This window comes from Platalea leucorodia, assembly GCF_965183815.1.
Source record: "Platalea leucorodia genome assembly, chromosome: 3".
Taxonomy (NCBI): Eukaryota; Metazoa; Chordata; class Aves; order Pelecaniformes; family Threskiornithidae; genus Platalea; species Platalea leucorodia.
In genome coordinates, this window is record NC_138825.1 from 67,725,714 (window position 1) to 67,746,678 (window position 20,965).

The 20,965-nt window shown below is 36.4% G+C and overlaps 1 protein-coding gene across 1 annotated transcript in view; it reads right to left on the bottom strand.

Moving 5' to 3' along the window:
• Positions 1-20,965, bottom strand: part of LAMA2 (laminin subunit alpha 2) — a 375,020-nt gene that overhangs the window by 241,388 nt on the left and 112,667 nt on the right. Inside the window, exon 4 of the mRNA XM_082305530.1 lies at positions 16,228-16,470. Within this exon, the coding sequence (XP_082161656.1) occupies positions 16,228-16,470 (243 nt within the window). The remainder of the gene's footprint in view (positions 1-16,227; positions 16,471-20,965) is intronic.

The following is a 20,965-nucleotide window of genomic DNA, read 5'->3' on the forward strand; positions in this document are numbered from 1 at the left end:
ATATCTCACTATCTTAATAAATTAATGGTTTAGTAAGTGAAAGCACAACTCCCTTCTGTGCCTTGCTAATGAGTACAAGAGCTGCTTGAAATGCAGTGCTTAAACTTGCATTAAAATGTCAAGGGCTATGCATGTCAAACTCTATCTCAACTAACTCATTCCCCCTAAGAATACAGGCAAATGTCAGCTTAACGAACTGTTTAGCAAATACTATTGTGTCATTGACAACTATACCCTACAGCTTAAGCTAAATAAGGCTTCATCTCTTCAGTTCTGATTAACTTGCTTTTGTCATTTTCCTCTTTCCAATTTCACTTGAAACTTAAATTGCTTATTCTAGCCACTGCTTTTCTATGGTTCCTGTAATTCTCATGCTTGTCATTTTTGGACAAGAAACAATTTGTCAAAGACATCGTCTTGCATGCTTTTAAACAGACTGCTCATTGTCAGAGTAATAGTTATTAATAAATCACAGAATAATAAGGAATTTGATTACCTTGAAAGTATATTTGTCATCTCAAGTTTTTATTTTCTTTTTGTTACTGTCTTAACTAAATGGAAACACTACACCAGGCTGTAGTTTCAGCAACAGTTATGCATACTGCAGTCCCTAAGGGATTCAGAGAAGATGCGAGGCCTGGAATACTGTACTTTAACACAACGATGATCGTTTGTGTTCTACGGGCTCTTCAAAGTGTACTTGCAAGTGAGACTCCATCTCTTAATACAGTAAAAAGGTATTTTGTGCTTAGTAATAACTAACAAGACAGCTGGAGAAAAAGTTAAAGGCTTGGTTCTTACAGGAACATTCTCAAAGATGAAACGCACTGAACCAGTATTTTTAAGAGTTATCTACAAGCAGGTAGATTGGCAATGCGCTATAGGTTCTAACACATAATACCACAGCTGACTTACTTACAATTTTAAATCATCAAATGATAGCTGTTTTAAATTTCACCGTACACAACAGTGGTCTGACCTCTGACGTCTGAAAACACCTACGACCACTGTTGTTCTGGTTTACAATTTGTCGGTGTCACACAGCTGCTGCCTAACCTAGTGGCTCTTAAGCAAGCAGATTAGAATAAGAAAAGAAGCCACGTGAACTCAATGGCTGATGCCAATGGCAACTCTAGATGCAAAGCAATTTTCAAAAATTATGTCAGTCTGGGTTCTGATCAAGCAGAGGTGAAACGCTGGTATTGCTGAGTTAAACACTACCACCTATCTGCTTAAAGGATGAAATAGAGTGGTTTGTCAAACACATTCTTCACAAGTACTCAAAAAGCACAACATAAAAATCTAAATTATGCTATTTTTAAAAAAAGCACTGAAGTGAGATGGCACATTATCTTAAGAGGATATTTTTTCATTACTACTTTTGAAAGTAGTAAGCTTCTTTTTGGACAATTATCATGAATGGGAGAGGTAATTCCAAATGAATGACTAAAACAGGAGAGTTATGTTTTCTTGCAGATTATAAGAAAAAGCATTCTGATCCCCAGATTTAACTAAAGGGCTTCTAACTATGCCAAACCAAACAATATTAAGAAAAAAAAAAACCAACACCCACCCCACCCCTTTCCTACTAAGATATTATGATTTCCCTTATTCGTTTATATGATTATCCTAAAAACTGACAGCACTTTCCACTAGATTTTTTCCTGAATGAGAAGCGCTGTGGAGCGCACTGTGGAATTACAGACAAATTACTGCCAGGACAGAATGGTGACCAGAAAGAAAATCCACAGGAACTTGTCCAGCTGTAAGCAGTTGCAAAGGGCTGCCAAACACAACTGTTGATGTAAAAGAGGGAGAATGTGAGGATTTAAGCTGTTCAAACAGTAAACAAGTACATCTGCTCCTGAATGTTATCATTAAATAAACTGCAGTCATATGCCTTACATTACTGCAGCATTCTTGTTTTGAACTACAACTGTGAAGAGTTTTGAACTGGGGAAATTTCAACAGAACTTTTGGGGTTTTTTTGCACTGCGGACCCACATGTGGAAAAGCCCATTACAATTACTGTACAGTGTTGGAGTCTAAGTTCTAGCAAAACCTGTGTCATATCGTTTGGAACACACACTGAAGACTTTTGAAAACTAGATGGGATCCCTTTGAACAGTAAGCATTCAGTGCCTTTAAAACCATTTATAATGTTTTAAAAAGAAAGAATAGGACACTCAGCTGTAGAATACAAGAAATTGATCCCTCTCCTACTCCGAACCTGATCTTTTCTGACTTGGAGATATTTTACAGGGGCTAATATAAGAAAAGTGAGGAAAAAAATCCATTTCTACATAGCACAGAATGAACAGCCCAGGCCAGGAACAGTATCATAAATCTTCTGTAAAACACAGGAGATTAAAGAATTATGTGCATGAAAACAACTTTTTGTTCTTTGCTCCTATCATTAATTGTTGTAAAGTTACAAAAATAGTAGTGCTTACTTTGGCTACAAAAACTAAACTTGGCAGGGTTTTATCAAACTTTCAACTGTTTGGGGTTTTCAGATTTCATTTATGACATATGATATAAAATAATATGACAAGTATAGTAAAGTAGTGTACTGGTTTTGGCTGGGATAGAGTTAATTTTCTTCATAGAATCTTGTGTGGGGCTATGTTTTGGATCTGTGATGAAAATGGTGTTGATAATACAGGGATGTTCCAGCAATTGCTGAGCAGCACTTGCACAGCATCAAGGCCTTTTCTGTATCTCACCGGCCCCCCCACAGCGAGTTGGCTGGGGGTGCACAAGGGGTTAGGAGGGGGCACAGCTGGGACAGCTGACCCCAACTGACCAAAGGGATATTGCCTACCATATGACATCGTGCTCAGCAATAAAAGGCAGGGAGCAAGTTTCCCAGGGCTTTTAAACCATTATTTTAAAACTGTTCCTCCTTCAGAAGTTCCTCCAACTTCATCTAAAACAAAGAAAAGCTCTATTGTGGCTACTTCTTTATGTCCCTCCATAGGGAGCTCAAGCCACAGAATTCACCTGCTATGGATTTACTGTCCTTGGCACTCCTATTATATCCCAATTGCCTATCAGCTTTATTATTCTGACAGGCTTGAAAAAGCTTCTCATATTGTTTTTAGGCCTTCAGCACAGTCATTTTCTTGGTATGGAAGGGCAGTATTTTGGTTCTTGCTCTTTCTTTTGCCTTACTGTGATTTTATGTTAATTTGCAAAATTCCTACTTTCCTTGCTGGGAAATGTTTTTATATGATGTCTTTTGGTTTCTAATGCCTATTACATACTCAGGTATTTTATCCTGCTACCTTTTTGGATACTCTAAGATTTATTCTTTTTTATAACTAGCATGCATAAACTCCTACATAGTTAAGAAGAAAACATATAAAAATATATTTCCACTTTTAGAGATTGCTTTAGCTTTTTGACTGTCTTTCCAAATTTTCTTAGGAGCACATCAAATAGTGAGAATATTATTGCCACTTTACAGAACAATTTTTAAATAACAGTATTTTGAACTAGCCTGTCTTACACTCTTCTCACAACATTTTGAATTGCTCCCCTTATTCTGAGTTCTCCAATTAGACCGCTTCTTGGAAGAACATTTAAGGGCGCTCAAAAATCAGCCGTCACTCCATCACGACAATTAGCCAGCCTATGGGAAGCTAACTGTAGTTTACTTTTTCACTATGGTGTTTATTTTTGCCTTCATTTTTGCCTTCACAGCCTCCTTAGTTAGTTTTACCACCTTGATTAAGTAGTACTGCAGTCCTAACTTTTCCTACTCTTACTTTGGCATGAAATATCAATTTTCTCAGACACAGCGTTGTTTGCTGATACAATTTGTCTGCTTACCCAACTTGGCTCTGTGCTTTCTTCATTCGTGTGTTCTAGAGTCTAGACCTCAATCAAAGAATTTGTCCATTGGTATTACAGTGTCTCATTGACTTTCTGTCTATTGATTTTCTGTGACACTTACCATTTAAACTGAAAACTCCAGGTAAACTATGTTGTTAGGTTTTGATTTTCTTTTACACAAAATTCCTTTGCACTGACATGAAAGCATACCCAGATTTGGCCTCAGGCTGACCTATTCGTATGTGAGATTTTAATGATCAAAATTACTCCTCCATTTAGCCCACCTGGATTTTAACAAATTCTAGCTTTAAAAAAAATTATTCATTTTTTCACAACACTGAGTTTTATTATTTAAACATTAGAGAATGATTCATCTTGAACTAGGGACTCACTAGATTTCTCCCAGCCCCTGGTTTTAAATTACCTTGTAACTTTTACTGCTTTTTCCTTTCTCATCTCTGCATCTCTCAGCTGCTTATCATCCTTACCAAGTCTGTAAGTCCTTCTATGCCTTTGGCCACCAGACTCATTAAAAACAAGAATTAAGCTATTCTTTCTCCCAGTAATTATCCATGACTGTTAACAACTACTCAAAAAAAAAAAAAAAAAAGACAACAACAAAAAAAAACTTAGAAAGTTGTGTTATAATTTTCTCATCTCAGAACAATAACCCTACACAAGATGCAATAGATAGATAGCCAAAGTAAATAAAGGTTTGTGGTTTTACCTCTTAGTGGAAAGTGCTTACAAGTAGTATTTCATTTAAGCAAAATTTTCTATTAAGTATTTCAGTTGTGTGGGTAAGGTATTCAAGTACCAGTTTCCCCACCCCCAAAACAACCACCCACTGGGGGATCTTCAGTTCCCCTAATCAAGCAGAAGAGAAGAAAACTCACCAAGTCACCAAGTACCCAGTGTTCTTGTTTCACTGCTGGAATGAAATCTACTACTGTCCAAAAATCAGCTACCAGACCCAACAAGAAGACAGGTTTGGGTCATTACAAGTAAATACCAAGACTTCAGTGTACCATTTCCTTTTGCAACACTAAAAGAGTATGTTGAGTTATAAACTACATTTACAGGCATGAGACCTCCTTTTATGATTTGGAGAAACTACCATAGATCTATACAAAGAAAGATGTGCAACATTAATCTCTTTTCAGTAAGTATTGCGATCAATAAATGATGGATGCTAAAGAAAAAAGGTAAATCATCTAATGAATTTGACTCCTCAAACTGAAAGACTGCTTTGTATAGTACATACTTTGTATGTTGCAACTTATTACTTTTTAAGTCTTATGATTCATATGATTAATCAGCTTTTCCTTTTTTCCAGAAATGGTAGAAATCATGACATGAGTTTCTGCTCAGGAACAGAAGACATGCCAAGACAGAAAAGTGGACTGTCTGACTAACTACACAAAAGAAACTTTCATTCCAACTTGGCCCACACAGATGTACCAGTAAATATCCTTTCTCTTGTTTTTACAATAGTGGGAAACTGCTGTGCTACTTATATGTCGTTTTCCACAGTTGTTTCCTCTTTGGTGCATAATTTAGAAGTACATTACACATTTTATATCCAGTCTTCTATAATATTAAATGTCAGAAACTCAAGTTCAGTGTGAACTATCAACTTAAAAATATTACTCTAAGTTTTCCTTTTATTTTCTCAGGCAAAAATTGACAGTGAATATTGCTATAATGCAATTATACAATTACTGACTTGCAAGATTAGTTGTACAAGATTTGAATAAATTATTGCCAAGACTTTTCTCATCATGCAAATAAAATAATTTAAAGATGTCTTAAATTAAATTCTAGATGTTTTCAAAATTCTCCTATGATATTGAGCACGTATGTCAAATGCTTAGTTTGTTTTTTCCTTTTACATATCTATGAATGTCTATTAGGAAATCAGGAAATGCTCATGATTTTATATTAGTGAGGCAATATAGCATTGTGTACATGGAATATGTAAAATTTATCCATTTATTTGGCAGTCATTTGTTAAATGTCTTTTTTTCCCCTCAGATTAGCTACTCAAGTTTAGCTTTACTAAGTCAAATTAAAAATAAGACAAAACCCAAAAAGCAACAAAATGAACTAGACCTGGATCTTTGTCTAAACCTCAAATCTGTTTTATTTCTTTTTGTAAACTGTTTCTTTCATGGTTGTTCTAAGTGGAAATTTTGGACCAGCTGAATGCTTATGTGCCAAAATTCTTGAAGAAAACTGATATTCTATCCCTTCTTGGTAGACACAAATAACTTTTTAGGCTAAGTTATGCTTTCAAAACACTCAAAAAAGGAAACTCACAAGTAGAAGTTATCAATCCCAGTCATTTCACTGAGACCAATCATACACAAAAAGATGATATCCAAAACCACGGCTTGACCATAAGGCTTCCTGAAGCTGCTGGAGCCAGAAGGTAGGGGTGGGAGGGGAAGCAAACAAAATATAAACCAAAGGCAATAAGGAGAACAAAGTATGATGTAATCTAGAATGTTAAGCAGTGACTGTTTAACCACTGAAGTGGTGGAACACTGAATTAATTAAATGAGATAAACAGTCTACCAAAATACCTGATCCAAAGGTTATTGACTTCAGTGGAAAGATCTTTAATAATCAGCACCATTTATCTAAGGATCCTGTTGGCTGTCCCCATTACTAATCACTACAAAACACTAACTGCACATGTTAAGACAGAAAAGCAAGAAGGTGAGAAAATTATTTTAAGCTGATGGGACACTTGGATTTCAGTCCAGGGAAAACCTGATTCATTATTTTTTACAAAATGAAGCTATGCCACCTGGCTAGATAGCCTGACTCAGACTAGATGATCTTTAAAAGTCCCTTCCAACCAAAACGATTCTGTGATTCTGTGATTCTGTGAAACGTGGGAAGCAGGACATGTTCTTGGATGCAAGGACTGCATCTGATAAGATCTCTACCAGCCGAAGCTTTCTTTTGCTTTCTAGGCAATGTCCTCCATTCACAGTTTTGTGAAATTTGTTTTCATTGTCTTTGCATTTTCAAAAAAAAATTAAAATGACCGAATAAAATGTTTTCACTTTGCATCACATCAAACAACTCATATTGATCAAAATAAAAATTTCCCTTTCACTGTTTTGAAAAAAAATCTGAATAATTTAAAATTACTGTTATTCTCCCTGTTCAGACATCAAGCTGAAAAAAGTTGTTCACAGAACCGTATTTTGGAATTTCTGACTCCGACTGCATTCATTAGTCTTTGTCTAGTGTCTCTGTCTAAACTGTGATGCTAGAAGTAGAACCAGCTTAAATTTCTGAAGAGTTTCACCTGTTAAGAATAGATGTTACCTAGGTTTTTGTATCATCCATTTTTTGCAATGACAAGATATCAACAAAATACTGGTACAAGACAACATATGCCATAACCACAAATACTCTAAGGAAACTTACAGAGATACACATCAAATATATGAAAACTTAGCGTACTCGTGAGAAATGCCTAGGGTGCCTGCAGCTGAGGGCATGGAGAGAGACATTACTGGCCTTACTTTTTGCTGTACAGATGCCTTTTCTACACCTTATGCTATTGAAAAGAAACCTATCACTGTTCCTCAAGGGGAACTGACAGTTCAGACTCTAGAAAATGATTTCACAATAAAGACAAGATGCTGAATGCATGTTAGGAGCTGAGAGGATCAATCTAAAATAGGAATTATAAAGACAGTATCAATACTGCAATCCACACATTCTTATGTATTTTTTTTAGAAACACTATAGCATCTGTATCATTTATTATTAGGAAAAAAGTCATCACAAAATTTTTTTCTCTGCAGCTGAATACATTTCACTTTTGAGTACTTCCAAAAATTCTGACCCTCTGTCCTCTTAGCATTGACAGTCTCAGACTCCTAGTGAAAAAGGATTAAATCTGGCTGCGGGAAGAACAGACTTAAGAGTCCATTTGTAAGTCTCTTCTTCTTCCCTTCCTTCTCTGTGAACCAATGAGACGACAGTGACCAGGACAAGCATTATGGTATGAAGAGGAGAAAACTAGCAAGAAAACATTGGGAAGTAGCAGAGTTCAATGTTCCTGGCATCATTGGTCTGAGGCTAGCTCAGCAAACAGCAGATTACTGGCAGGTGGGGGAGGCTGAAAGTGAACTGAGACATGCAGCACAGAGATGTTTAAAAAGGGGCAGAGTACTAGCATTTAAGCAGTATGGCAAGTGAACAGAATAACAAAACATTACTATCAAGGAACTTGTTTCTGTTTATTTTTCTTCTTTACATGTTAAGTACACACTTCGATCTTCCATTTGACTGAAGAAAACAAAGACTAATGAATGTGCTCATACAGACTAGCCTTTATTACCATAGAACAGTATTTTATTTTTTTGACCTCATGCTTACATTGCTACCATCACAGGAGGAGTAAGAGGTTAAGCATTTGAAGGAGCAGCACTGAAGCATCACCTTCATTGCAGTATCATTCTCACCACTGTGATAACAGTGACAGGAAAACTCATTTGTGGAAAAGGAAGGAGACAGGTTACTTAATTCCCACCATAACTCCCCTCCCTGTCATTCCTCTGCTTCAGCCTTAGTGCTGGCTTACAGCCATACAGTAGGCAGGAAGAATTTTCTTGTTAAGGGCTAGCATCCGGACTCAGAGAACCTTAGGCTCCGCTGTTCACACAGACAGCTCTTGCCAAAGTCTTTCAGTCTCTGATTTTTACCTCTGTGAACACTAAAATAATACTATGCAGTTTACTCATCAACAGTTAGTCATGACAGAAATCCTTCATAAGCATGGTGTATATGTGTTAATATCTTTCTGAAAATATTGCCAAGCACTTTTCATTTAACACTAGATACGGTTTTAAAAAGGAAAAAAAAAAAAAAGAAACCAGGAAGCTGAATTAGACTAGACTAGACTAGAGTAGAATAGACTATTTCAGTTGGAAGCGACCTACAACAATCATCTAGTCCAACTGCCTGATCAAATCAGGGCTGACCAAGTTAAAGCATGTTGTTAAGGGCATTGTCCAAATGCCTCTAAAACACTGACAGGCTTGGGGCCTTGACCACCTCTTTAGGAACTCTGTTCCAGTGTTTGACCACCCTCTTGGTAAAGAAATGCTTCCTCATGTCCAGTCCTCTCCCCTGGCACAGCTTTGAACCATTCCCATGCATTCTCTCACTGGATCCTAGGGAGAAGAGCTCAGCACCTCCCTCTCCACGTCCCCTCCTCAGGAAGCTGTAGAGAGCAGTGAGGTCGCCCCTCAGCCTCCTTCTCTCCAAACTAGACAAGCCCCAAGTCCTTAGCCGCTCCTCACAGGACATGCCTTCCAGCCCCTTCACCAGCTTTGTTGCCCTCCTCTGGGTGCATTCAAGGATCTTCACAGCCTTCTGGGGCCCAGAACTGCACACAGTATTCAAGGCGAGGCCGCACTGATTGAATCTATTGCCTAGTATTCTCTCTTGCTCAGGAATCAGTGTCTGAAATTCCCCCTCAGGAAATTTGCTAAGATGATCTGTTAGTACTACCCCTCCCACTGTAAAGACATGACCTTTCTCTGGGCTGAATTCTTAGACAGAACAAGGTTAAGGTTTCATGATGCGGAAGTCTTAACAAACTGTCCTAAAAGCCGGCACAAATACTACCTGAGCACCATATGCTTTCAGAAGAAATAGAGAAGATATATAGAAGTTCAATTTAATACCTGGCATCACTCTGGCAGTAGAATCACACTAATGATATTTATACAGACATGTGAGGTATGATACGGTCCATTCAAATGGTTTAGCCAGCACAAAATACTCATATCTGTCTGTCTATTCAAATATCTGAACTTCATTCACTCCTTTGGCATCTTAGTCCTTAAAGAACTGTAGGAAAGGTGAGAAAAGTGAACCTTTCAATTATATAATGTGAAGAAGTAAATTTGAAGCAAAAATTATTTTAAACTAAAAAATTAGAGAGGAAGTACATACAATCTGGTAGGTAGATATCATAAAGAGCTGAAAAGGGATTAAAAGATCAGCAAGAGAAAGGCAACTAAGTGGGAATTTTAACACCTGAAGTTGGAAAGGAGGCCAGTAAGACAGAAGTGGTACAGAGTTTAGGGGTAAGCTATTCATATTTTTAAGTGATACCCTTATTATTTTTTCCTAGAGAAAACGTTAGACTTCAGTGAGCAACAATGCTCAGCAGCAATCCCAAATAGCAAGTCAGAAGGAAGCTTTTAGGAAATCACAAGTAGAAAACATAATTAGACCACTATAAATCCATGGTTCACCCACACCTTGAATACCACTGTCACCTCATCTTAAAATGAGCATGTACATACTGGAAAAAGTTCAGAGAAGGTCAAGAAGATGATGAAATGAATTAATATCTTCTGTATAAAAAAAAAAAAAAACAAACAACAAAATGGGGTAGGACTCTTCTAGCCTGGAAAATAGATGACAAGTAAAAATACAACAGAAATCTATAAAATGATAAAAGACATGAGGAAAGTGGTTACAGATTGACTGCTCACCAAATCTTCCAGTATAAGAATTGCAGTTCATAAAATGAAACCAGTGGTAGCCAAGTAAAATGAATCAAAAGGAGGTAATTCTTTGTACAACAGGTAGCAGACATATGGAACTAAGTGCCAAGGGATGTTAGGAATGCAAGAACTGCAGAGGGGTCCGAGGTAAGGACAGAAAAGTATTTGGAATATGGAGTCATCAACAGTATAAAAAGTGCAAAACACATCAGGATGAGGAAATCCCATGAGTTGAAAAAGGGTTGGATATAAAATACAGCTCTAATATCCAAGTTATTTTTAAATCCATTTTCATGCACTGCTTTACTTACTGAAAAACAATATGACAAAAATACTGCATATTCCTCTGTGGGTATAATTTTTTTTTTTTTTAAATTTGGTTAAGTCTACATAGTAAATGTAATGCTGAAAGAAGGCTGACATGGTTGAAGTAGTTGACCCAGTGCTTTAACACTGATTAGTCATTTAAAAGGTGCATTTGGGCTGTGCTACTCAAAAATCTCTAAGTAGCAGATATGCAACTATATTACCTCCTTAATAATACTCTGATAGTCATTATCAATATAGTTATATCAACTATCTGATAGTCACATTGATTGCTTCACAAATGCCACTTGCTGAAAAGAGATAAGCAACACCCAGGGCTGTGTTTGATCTGAAGCGTCTAGACAATCATTTTGGAAATTTGGTACACTTGGCATGCTGCAATTAGGTGGCATTCTCCTTTCTAAAATCAGATTACTTTCCTTCAAATATAGGGATAATATCTTTCAATTTTTCGATCTTTAAATGTCAAGGTAGATCATTCTCAGCAACTGAAAATAATTTATGAAAAGCATCTCACACAGGAGGATCAGAGATTGTTTCTCTCATTTGGCACACAGAAATATTTACTGAACCCTGAAATTTCACTTCTCCATTGCCCCGTTAGGATGATTACAAATATATGGCTTTCTTCATCGGTTACAATTTGTGGGAGAGATACATTTACAGATTTCTTCTCATGATACCAAATTCAACATTGTTGTCCTGTTCATCTAGTCTCTACAACAAGGTTAAGAGCAAGTGCAGACTACGTAACCAGGAAGCAGATACTAGATAGCAATACGACCCTGAGCAAGAACTTCAGGAGAACACGTTGCATCTGATAATTCTGGCAAAGGGCAACTGGAATTGAAAGAGAGACCAGTGTTATCTGTGTCCCGCCAAGAGATTTTTCCATTGATTACACCCATACACTTACACTCACAAACACTTTTGAAGGAAAAGTATTCCCCATCTACAGCCACTTCAGCTTCTGCTCTCTGAATCCTTCTTCTTCATATTAAATCTGTCTACCAAACTGACAAATAATGCTCAGCATTTGTAACTTCTGTGTAACCTAAACTCTGCTCAACTGCAGAAATATCCTTTGAGACAGCATCTTCTGAAGACAGATTCTGCCCACAAAGAGGGAAGGACTTCTTCCCCTGGTACATTTACATACCTTCCTCACAACAATAATGATTATAATTTTTGAAAAACAACTTTCTGTCAGAACTTCCCTATGTGATGACACTAATATGGACCAGCGAGTCAACTGGTTATTCCAATTAAGATTTAATAAGGTGGGAATTAAATTCACACCCTTCCTCTTGGTTTTTATACTTTCAGAAAGCCTCACTGTAGAGAAACTCAATGTTTCCCAGAATATGAGGGGTTTTTCTTCTTGACTTCTTAGTAAAAGAAAGTGCTTTCCTATCAGATTAATTAAACCTTTCTCCCATTGTCTTCACTGGATTTGACTTTCAATCTCTGCTTGCACAGACAGTTACTTTATATTAAAGAAATAACAAAACAATTATTTTTGACCTAAATATTTTCTCCTAGCCTACACAAAATACTCTAAATCTATGTATGTTTAAAGAATGCTTTTTCTAAGTGTAACCTCCTGTTTTATTTCCTATCAAATTACAGGTCAGATAAAATGTGTCATTTTGTATGAAAAGATATAAATTCTCCTAACATGTTATAGTGATCGACTGGTACACCTGAAGTCTTCAGAGGGTCCAGCTTTGAAACAACTGCAAGGAAGAGGGAAGATTCCCATGTATCAAAATACAAATACTATACATGCTAGTTCAAACAAGCATTTACTAAAGGAAATCTTCATACATCTCACAGAAAAAAAAAATTACAACATTGGAAGTTAATGTTCAGAGCCTTACATCCACTTAGTCATCAAGGTAAAGAAGCTGTGACACAAATTGTAGTCTAGCAGAAGAAGAAAGATTTCAATAAAAAACGTACAAACTAGATGTAAACATCAGAGGCTCCTGCGTCGGAGAAGCGAAGCAAAAATCACTATGGTAACCCACTAATTTTTAGTTCTCAACCTAATGATCATCTGAGGAAATAAAGAAAAAAAGAAATACCATTCCAATATGATGTTTAAGTAAAGATGAAAATGTCACAAAATGGGCATTCTTCTTTACCCGAAAATAGCAGCCTCATCCCGCCAGTTATTAACCCTTACATAAATGACTCTTTCTCAGTGCCAAAAAAGATTACCATTAAAGCAAGAAACATCAATTCAGTAAAAGTTAATGACTAACTCATTCATATAACTGATCTCTTTCAGTTCTTTTTCTGGCTTGGGGACACTGAGACAGTGGAACTTGCTTTTTTGTTTTGAAATACTATTTTGGGAAACTTTAGCATTTACATTTTTTGATGGCGTATCAGAAACATAGATGCTAAAAGTCTACATTTGCCCGTGTGATACAGAGACACTCTGGTCTCCCTCTGATTTTTTCAGGTATCACTGATCTCAGACAGTATGGAAACTGGAATGTTAACAATCTTTCTGCATTCAAATCTACACTTTTAGAGAAATTTCCTTATTTGAGAATTTCTCAGCTTTTTTTCATTCAGAAGCTGTCATTATGCAATTTTCCATTGATTCATGAAAATATTCAATAAAATTATTTTATGTAAATAATTCTTGGTCTACAGATTGTTTATTCACACTTGACTGCGCAAACTTAAACTTGTGCTATTTACACTGACCTGAAGATAAATCACATGGGGGTTTTGTTCGGTTGTTGTCTCTTTGTTGTTGTTGTTCTAGTTGTTGTTGGTTTTAATTCTGTGATTGGCCAAGAGAATACTACTGGTGCAAATAGCGACACTATTAAAAGCCCAGAATATTTTGCTTAGAATTAACATTTCTGGAAATACTCTAATCAGGCAAGTCACTGACTAAAATGTTCGTTGAAAGTATACATGGAAAGAACATATTATGCTTTTTCTGAGTTGTAAAGTTTTAACTTAAGACACTACTGTAGACGTAGATTTGGCTTTGGAACTGGCTTGCCAACCTATGCTCCTTCTGCACTTTATCAGGTTTCCTGAGTGTACACCAGAATGGTGTGCCTAAATGGCTCATGGGTTTTGAAGCAAAGGAAAGGTACTTAATGTACATTTCATCACTCTTGTCAGTCTTACAAAATGTCTGTAATATCTGATACATAGAACAAAAGTCCTACCCTGGAACAAAAATAAATTATATGCAGATGTAGTTCCACTGAAAGACCAGGAGCCAGGCAAATACCACCTACAACACAACTGCAAGTAAATCTGACATTGGTATGAATTGTATTATTTTTCATGTTACATGTTTGATGAAATAAGAGAAAGAATTATCCTGGGTTAATTCTGTGTTAATGCTACATATTTCATAACACAATCTATAGCTACTCAGACAGATGAAACTAGTGTTTTACTTATGAAAAGAATATTGTTAAAAATGTAAACTGATTAATTCATGTGGAATGATACATTCCAGTCACTATAAAAGTTAAGCTTTAGGCTTTTCATTTCAAGATGTTCTCTCTCTATTAGGGCCATATCTCAGATTAGTAACTACCTGTGTGAGGTAAGATTAACTTAGGGTGGCTTAAATCATGTACCTTTCATAGAGTATGCCTGTATCTAACAATTTCCCTTTTCCAAGTGGAATGGAACAAACACATTCCTCCCTTCAAAGTCTTCTTCCCGTTTAAAGAAACTGTTTATCAGATGCTGGTCATTTACTAGGTTCAGGACAGAACACGAATTACAGCACATCAGGCCCAGTTAAAAATTATTAATTGTACACTTAAGATCGGAATTAATTTCCACTCAATTCTGCAGGCCTTAAGCCAATGTTTCAGTCACAGATATATACCAGCATGCCGAATAAAAGCTCTTAGTTGTTTAATTCAGCTGGTGAAGAAAACAAGGAGGCACTGATTTAACCAAGAGGACAGCAGACTACTGGAATCAATATCTCTCTGCAAGAGAATTAGATAATCAAAGAAATTGAACAATGTAAATTAAATTAATTACTGGAATAATTACTTTGGCATTATATTTTCAGTGCAGACATTCTCCCAAAGGAAGTGTATAAAATTTCTTTGCAAGTGATAAACTGCTAACTCATGTTCTGTTCACCCCTCAAAAGGCACCCAGTTGGAAACATTCTGAAAATGTAGCACATATGTATGCACTACTTCTTTTAATATCACTTTATCTGCTCCTGCTAGGTTTTAGAAGAACAAATACCCATTCAAATGATACAACTACAAACGACAGAACTACAAACACAAAGTATTTGCGATGATTTTTCCTAGATGTGCAACCGATTTCGTATCTGGTAACACATACGAGACTCCTTTAGATCGAAGCTTACATCTTTTTAAAGTGTTTCAGCAGGATATTTTCATTCAAAGCTGTATTTTTCTGTTTTTGCAGCTGGCATTGAAAATTTCCTGTGAACATAAACAAACTATACATTTCTATATCCAGTACTCAAAAATAATTGTAATAACAATTTTGTATGTGAATGTTGCTTTGCATGTACAGGAACAAAACAGAGTAAGTTTGTACCTCTTTATATAGAGATAAGCCATTAAAAAAGTGGAACAGAAAAAATTAACAGAAAGGTAAGTATTGAGGCTAAAATGTCACAGAACATCATTAGATATCAAAGAATCTGTAAATAAATAAATACTTCAGATCTAGTGCACATTCAAGTCTTGTTATTTCTTTGAACTACCAAGTTGTGTGCAAAGTAAGTGTTGGAAAAAAATCTGTGAAAAAAATATACAGTTGTTGGAATTTGGTACACACAGCTTTCCCTCTCTTCATTTTAAGTGGCTGAAAATACTGTATTTTCAGGTACAGTTGTTACATTTGCCTTGTTCTTTCAACCACAGATCCTCATTCTCACATCCACCACATCTTTTCTACGCTCTAAGTTAAAACAAATGACTGGTCCATGATTCATGTGCCTGGACTCACGATGAAATAGCAGAGGCCTCTGACAGGAGAAGAAGGAATAGGTATATGCAGGGGCAGAGGGTGAGTTACAAGCTCTTAAGTGCAATAAATTAAACTCTGAGTAAAATCATTACCAGTTAACATCCTAGTTTATACACAGGGACTGAAAATGCAACTCAAAGAAAAGTCTTTTAATGACTTCACTGGGTCCATAATTTTTCCCAGTATTCTCCCCTTTGTTCACAAGTGACACGAGAACATATTTCCAGCACCTGAAGTTGTCTGAAAGTACTAATGCCTACTTCTACCTAATAATTCTTTTACTTCTTGGCTTACTTTGTAGAATACGCTTATTAGAATGTACCTTGTATGCATTTATACAGGACTATGTAAGATGAGTTTTTTAAAATTGCAAATAGACTACCTCCCCATTTCTCCAGCACACCAAAACCCTCTGTCTACTCAAGGCAGATATTTGCCAGTTAAGCAAAGGGGGTTTTTTCTGCCAGGTTACGGTGCATGGAATAACATCTGATCTTACCTCTCCATTCTCCAGAGGATGGATTTTGGAATAATAAGAAGTGCATATGACTTCATCATCTTTTATATAGGATGGAGTTCCAGGACGGGGATGAATGTTGTAGCGTGTCAGGCACTCGCTGTCTGTGATAGCATAATACTGCCATGGTTGATAGTCTACACCATCCAGTGAACGCTCCAATATCCAATTCCCAGGTCGAGGTGAGTTAGCTGCTTTCACAATAACATACGCAATCTGGAAAATCTGAAAAACAGACAAATTGTTAAAATATATGTAAATACATAATTATAAATTAATTCTGATTTCTTAATAGCTACCAAACTAAGAACTGTAAATATGATGTTTGATTTTTTTTCCTTAAAAATGCAGTATGGCCTCAGATTCCATTGAAAATCTTTAGCTACAGAAATAAATTCTCCATTAACATTTCTGAAAAAAAGATTAGTTGCATTAGGCCAATAGAGACTTTGAAAATAGAACTAAAAAGCACTCTAAATTCCACATAACTTAGTAGGTAATTGCTAAGCTGCAGTTTCAGCCAAATGTTTGCAAAGTTTGTTTTCAAGCATTTTCAATTTGCAGAAGTGGGTTTGTTTTTGTACGTTTATTTATAGACATACGCTTTCTGCAATGTTTAAGAGTTGCCAAACTTACAACTTTATCACTGTTAAGAAAAAACATAGGTTTAAGCTATTGAAAGGTAATCACATCATGCTGAAATCATTCTATAAAACATTCTTGTTTCAATCACATGACTCGGCACTGTGGCCATAAATAAGCTTTATAGGACAGGGAGACATCAAATATCACTATAAGCAGAATGTAAGCATGTAATCAATGCTCATTATGGTCCATTTCACCTGCCTATTCAATTGATTTATCAAGGTTTATTTCTGTTTACAGGCTTGCTGGAATGTAAGCCACAAACAATACATTTGCAATTGCAGAATGACATATGTTAGTGACACTGTTTTGTTTTGGTTTGTTTTTTTTTTAACCTAGTAACATCTAGATGCTGGAGAGGTAGAACTGAAGCTAAGGAAAGGAAACAGCTATTTCCATTAGAAAAGCAGAACATATAGCAAGTTAATATTTTTAAGATGCAGTGCTGTGAGTCTGCACATGAGGATGCCAGAGAGTATCATGGAGAGAACAGTGTTGATTTAATATTTAATGTTTTCAATATCGTATAGTCATTGTAAAGAAGCTGCATGATTCAGACTTAGTCCACAAAAAATCTGTTTTGAATACTTAGACAATCAATCAGTAATGCTGATGAAAGAAGATCCTACAGTAATCGATGAAAGAAACAGTAAGAAGGCTCAAATTGGTTTTTTAATAACCACCATTATTATTATAAAATAGAAATTATGTTAAGTGGCAGAGTACCGCAAATACTACAGTACATTTGATGATGGAGGCAAAGAAAATGTTTATCTCCAGGTATCATTCCTGCCTTCTATGCAGATGCTGAGAACATGGTAAGATCCACCATAGCTTCAGGCAGGAAGTCACATCACTAACAACCAAAGTTTTTCAGTGGGAATAAGAAGCGGGTGAGGCTGTATTTATTTCAACCAAAAAACATGTGCATAACTGCATTTGTGGAGGATTATCTCAAGTTATCAATATTTTTCTTCAATAGCATAAGAGAAAATCTCCAGAGACAAGGAGACACCTGTGTTTCATTCCATTGTTTCAACGGGAATCATACAATCACTCATCCCCTGTTTCACAAATGCCCTTTCCTCTCTTAAACTCATTTATAGTTATATTCCACTGTGGCCACAAACAGTATAACTGTAACTATACTGGATCAGTGTCACCAATGCTGTTTAGAACAGAGAAAAACACACCATTAATATACCTCTCCAAACTATTCCCCCCCAGTTAAACTCTTGGAAATGAAAGAAAATAGCTGGAGTATTTAATTAGCTATTATTTCCTACGGGAGGCAATGAGCAACAGCTATATTTTAAGGAACAAGTTTATCAAGAGTTCTTTTGTACATTGTCCTTTGCATGAGTAAAGAATCCAATGTACAATGTAAATTGTTTTTATACCAGCTTGATCTAGTCAAACCACACAAAATTTCACCTCCAGCCACTCAGAACAGAGATTTCATTCCAGAGTACTTCTAAATATTTTTTTTAAAAATTTTTAAATAAGTGTTTTACCCCAAGTTCCCATAAGACGACTGTTCCTTATATTCGAATGGATAACAAGTAAGGTTAAACACATTGCTCTGGCTTCTACCATGGAAGATCTGTGGTTTAGGACACAGCTGACAATCAATTAATAATCTTAGGCGTGCATATACAGTTTCCTTTGTGGAAGTCCTAAAATTTGCAAAACTTCACAGAAGATTCGATGTTAAATACTGCCTTTAGCCAAAAAAACATTTAGCTCTGCAAACATCTTGGATACATTGGCTCTGTGGGGCCAAGAGGCGTAATCAACAGGAAGTGGTTTTTTGTTTGCTTGCTTTGAAACACCAGGCTGTGTGGGAGAGTGAAGCTTTCTACAGTTACTTCTCAAATTAGAGCCCTATTTCAATAACATTTCCTGCACGTTCTGCTGAAGAGTTATTTGAAGTCTTGTTTCTTACCTTCTGGGATAGCATACAGTTTGACTGCAATTTATTATATACCTTTGGCTTTGATTATTTTTAGCATACTTTGTAAATGAAATTGCAACAAAATTTTATAAAAAAAGCAATGGAGAGGAAACAGCATATTGCAGGTCATAGTGGGGTGAACATTATTTATCTTAATGTAAACTTGACAACAAAAAAAGCATGTTAATGTAAAAAAAAGAGCACACATGAAGGGTTGTTTTTAGCTACTACTCAGTTACAGGTTTTGTCCTGATCCAGTCTACTACTACTGTGCTAGCCTCTGAGAGTTCCTGTAGTGGCTTCTGCAACAGCGCCGAGCTATCTGCAACGCACTGACTTGTGAAACGTTCTCTTTTCTCCTTCATGTCTCTATTCATGAGTGGCATTGAAATACTGGTTTGTATAAAACAAAATTATTTCCTGGGCAGAGAAATAGAGCTGGAACTAAAGACCAGAATTTTTAAAAGTTGCTAGACTGTTAATGCTGAAGTCAAGGGAAGATGAGTGAGCGCATGCATCAAAAACATGCCTTGGTTGATATTATTCCTGATCTTTCTCACTAAGCCTAGGCTGAAGAAAGTACAGGATGCTAATCCACGCTTCTTAGAAAAACCTTATATTTGGGGGACAACCATACTTGTAGAGCTTTAGCATGAATCAGGAAGATGGTTGTCCCAGCTTAGACAGCTACACTAGTCACTGCCAGCTCATCGCAGTGCTATGACACAGACAACAAACATAGCGTATTCCATGCTTTAATGTGCCTTCTAAACAAGTTGACAGTAACAACCAGTGCAAAAAAAATGAGATAAAAATTATTGGCAGGTCTATGATGATTCTCAAAGCAAGTCAATGTCATGGAAGCAACACTGACTTTCCAACCAATTGGAAAACTGTCTTTCTCCAGGTACAAGAGTAACCCTTCTTTTATTGTGGAGTTGCTTAGCAAATGGTGTTCTGGTTACTATAATACGACCAAGCTAGAGCTCAGTGGCACAAGAACACTAATGCCAATAAAGTTTAACGTACCACTGAGTTTTCCTGTATTTGTTTCCACAATCAAAAAAAGTGAACCTGCTCAGCTTTCTGGAGCCAAGTTTCCTAGTAAATTGTAACACTGAGCTTCTGTTCCCACAGTGTAATTGATGGAGCATGCCTGGTTTACTTTTCAAATAGCATCAATAAGCTGACACTTGTCAGTTGATGTAAAAATTGTAGACTCTTAGAGCACATCTGGTTTTGTACAAGTCCAATACAATGTCAACTGGAGACGAAAGTTTGCTAATACAAATGTGAGAACGGAGCAATACCAAGCTGCCTAGTAGCATGTAATCGTTCATTAACACAGCTGCCGAAGTGCAGCTGGCACTTTTTTCTACTTCTCTGCTCATGTGACCATAGTGTAATTATGGGAGTGGGAAGGAAATAGTCTAAATAGTCCTTTAAGCTTATCCCAAATTATAGACAATGTAATCCTCAAGATGAGAAACAAAATGAGTCTTGGGTCTCATTTTCACTGGTAATTGTCTCAGCAGCGAGATCTGCGAAGCACATATTGTGAGGAACAATTCCATAAGTTACAGCGCTGTATCTTCTTATGAATGCCTCATAAGACATAGAAAAGTGCATCCTACTATACAGGATAATTTGCTACACTAATATTATTCAGATAGAGCTGAAGTGAATCATTAATCTGCATAGGGTTAGCTAGTGAAGCAGGAAATCTCATTGTGTCTGACTCCCACCTGCGCTTCTATTTAAAATATAAATCCTTCAGTTCGAAACTGTTCCTGTAAGTCTGTATAAAATCAGAGAAAAGACACAGTACCACACAATTCTATAGAAGTACTTGCATTTCATTTTCCCAACAGAAGAATATAATAGTTCTAATGGAGGCTTCCATCAGCAATCTTGTGTAAACTGTATATCTACTTATTTACTGTAATTATATTATGTTGTTGATTATTATTCCGGTTCAGTGGTCAAGCAAACATTTGATTCAGAAAAGCGCAGAATTTGGGCAAGGGTTTGTTTCCTTACAGGCTGGCATAAATACTGTTGCAACTCGTGGCCTTAAACATCCCATAGATTTATTTAACCAGCCATTCAAAAGTGCTGTTC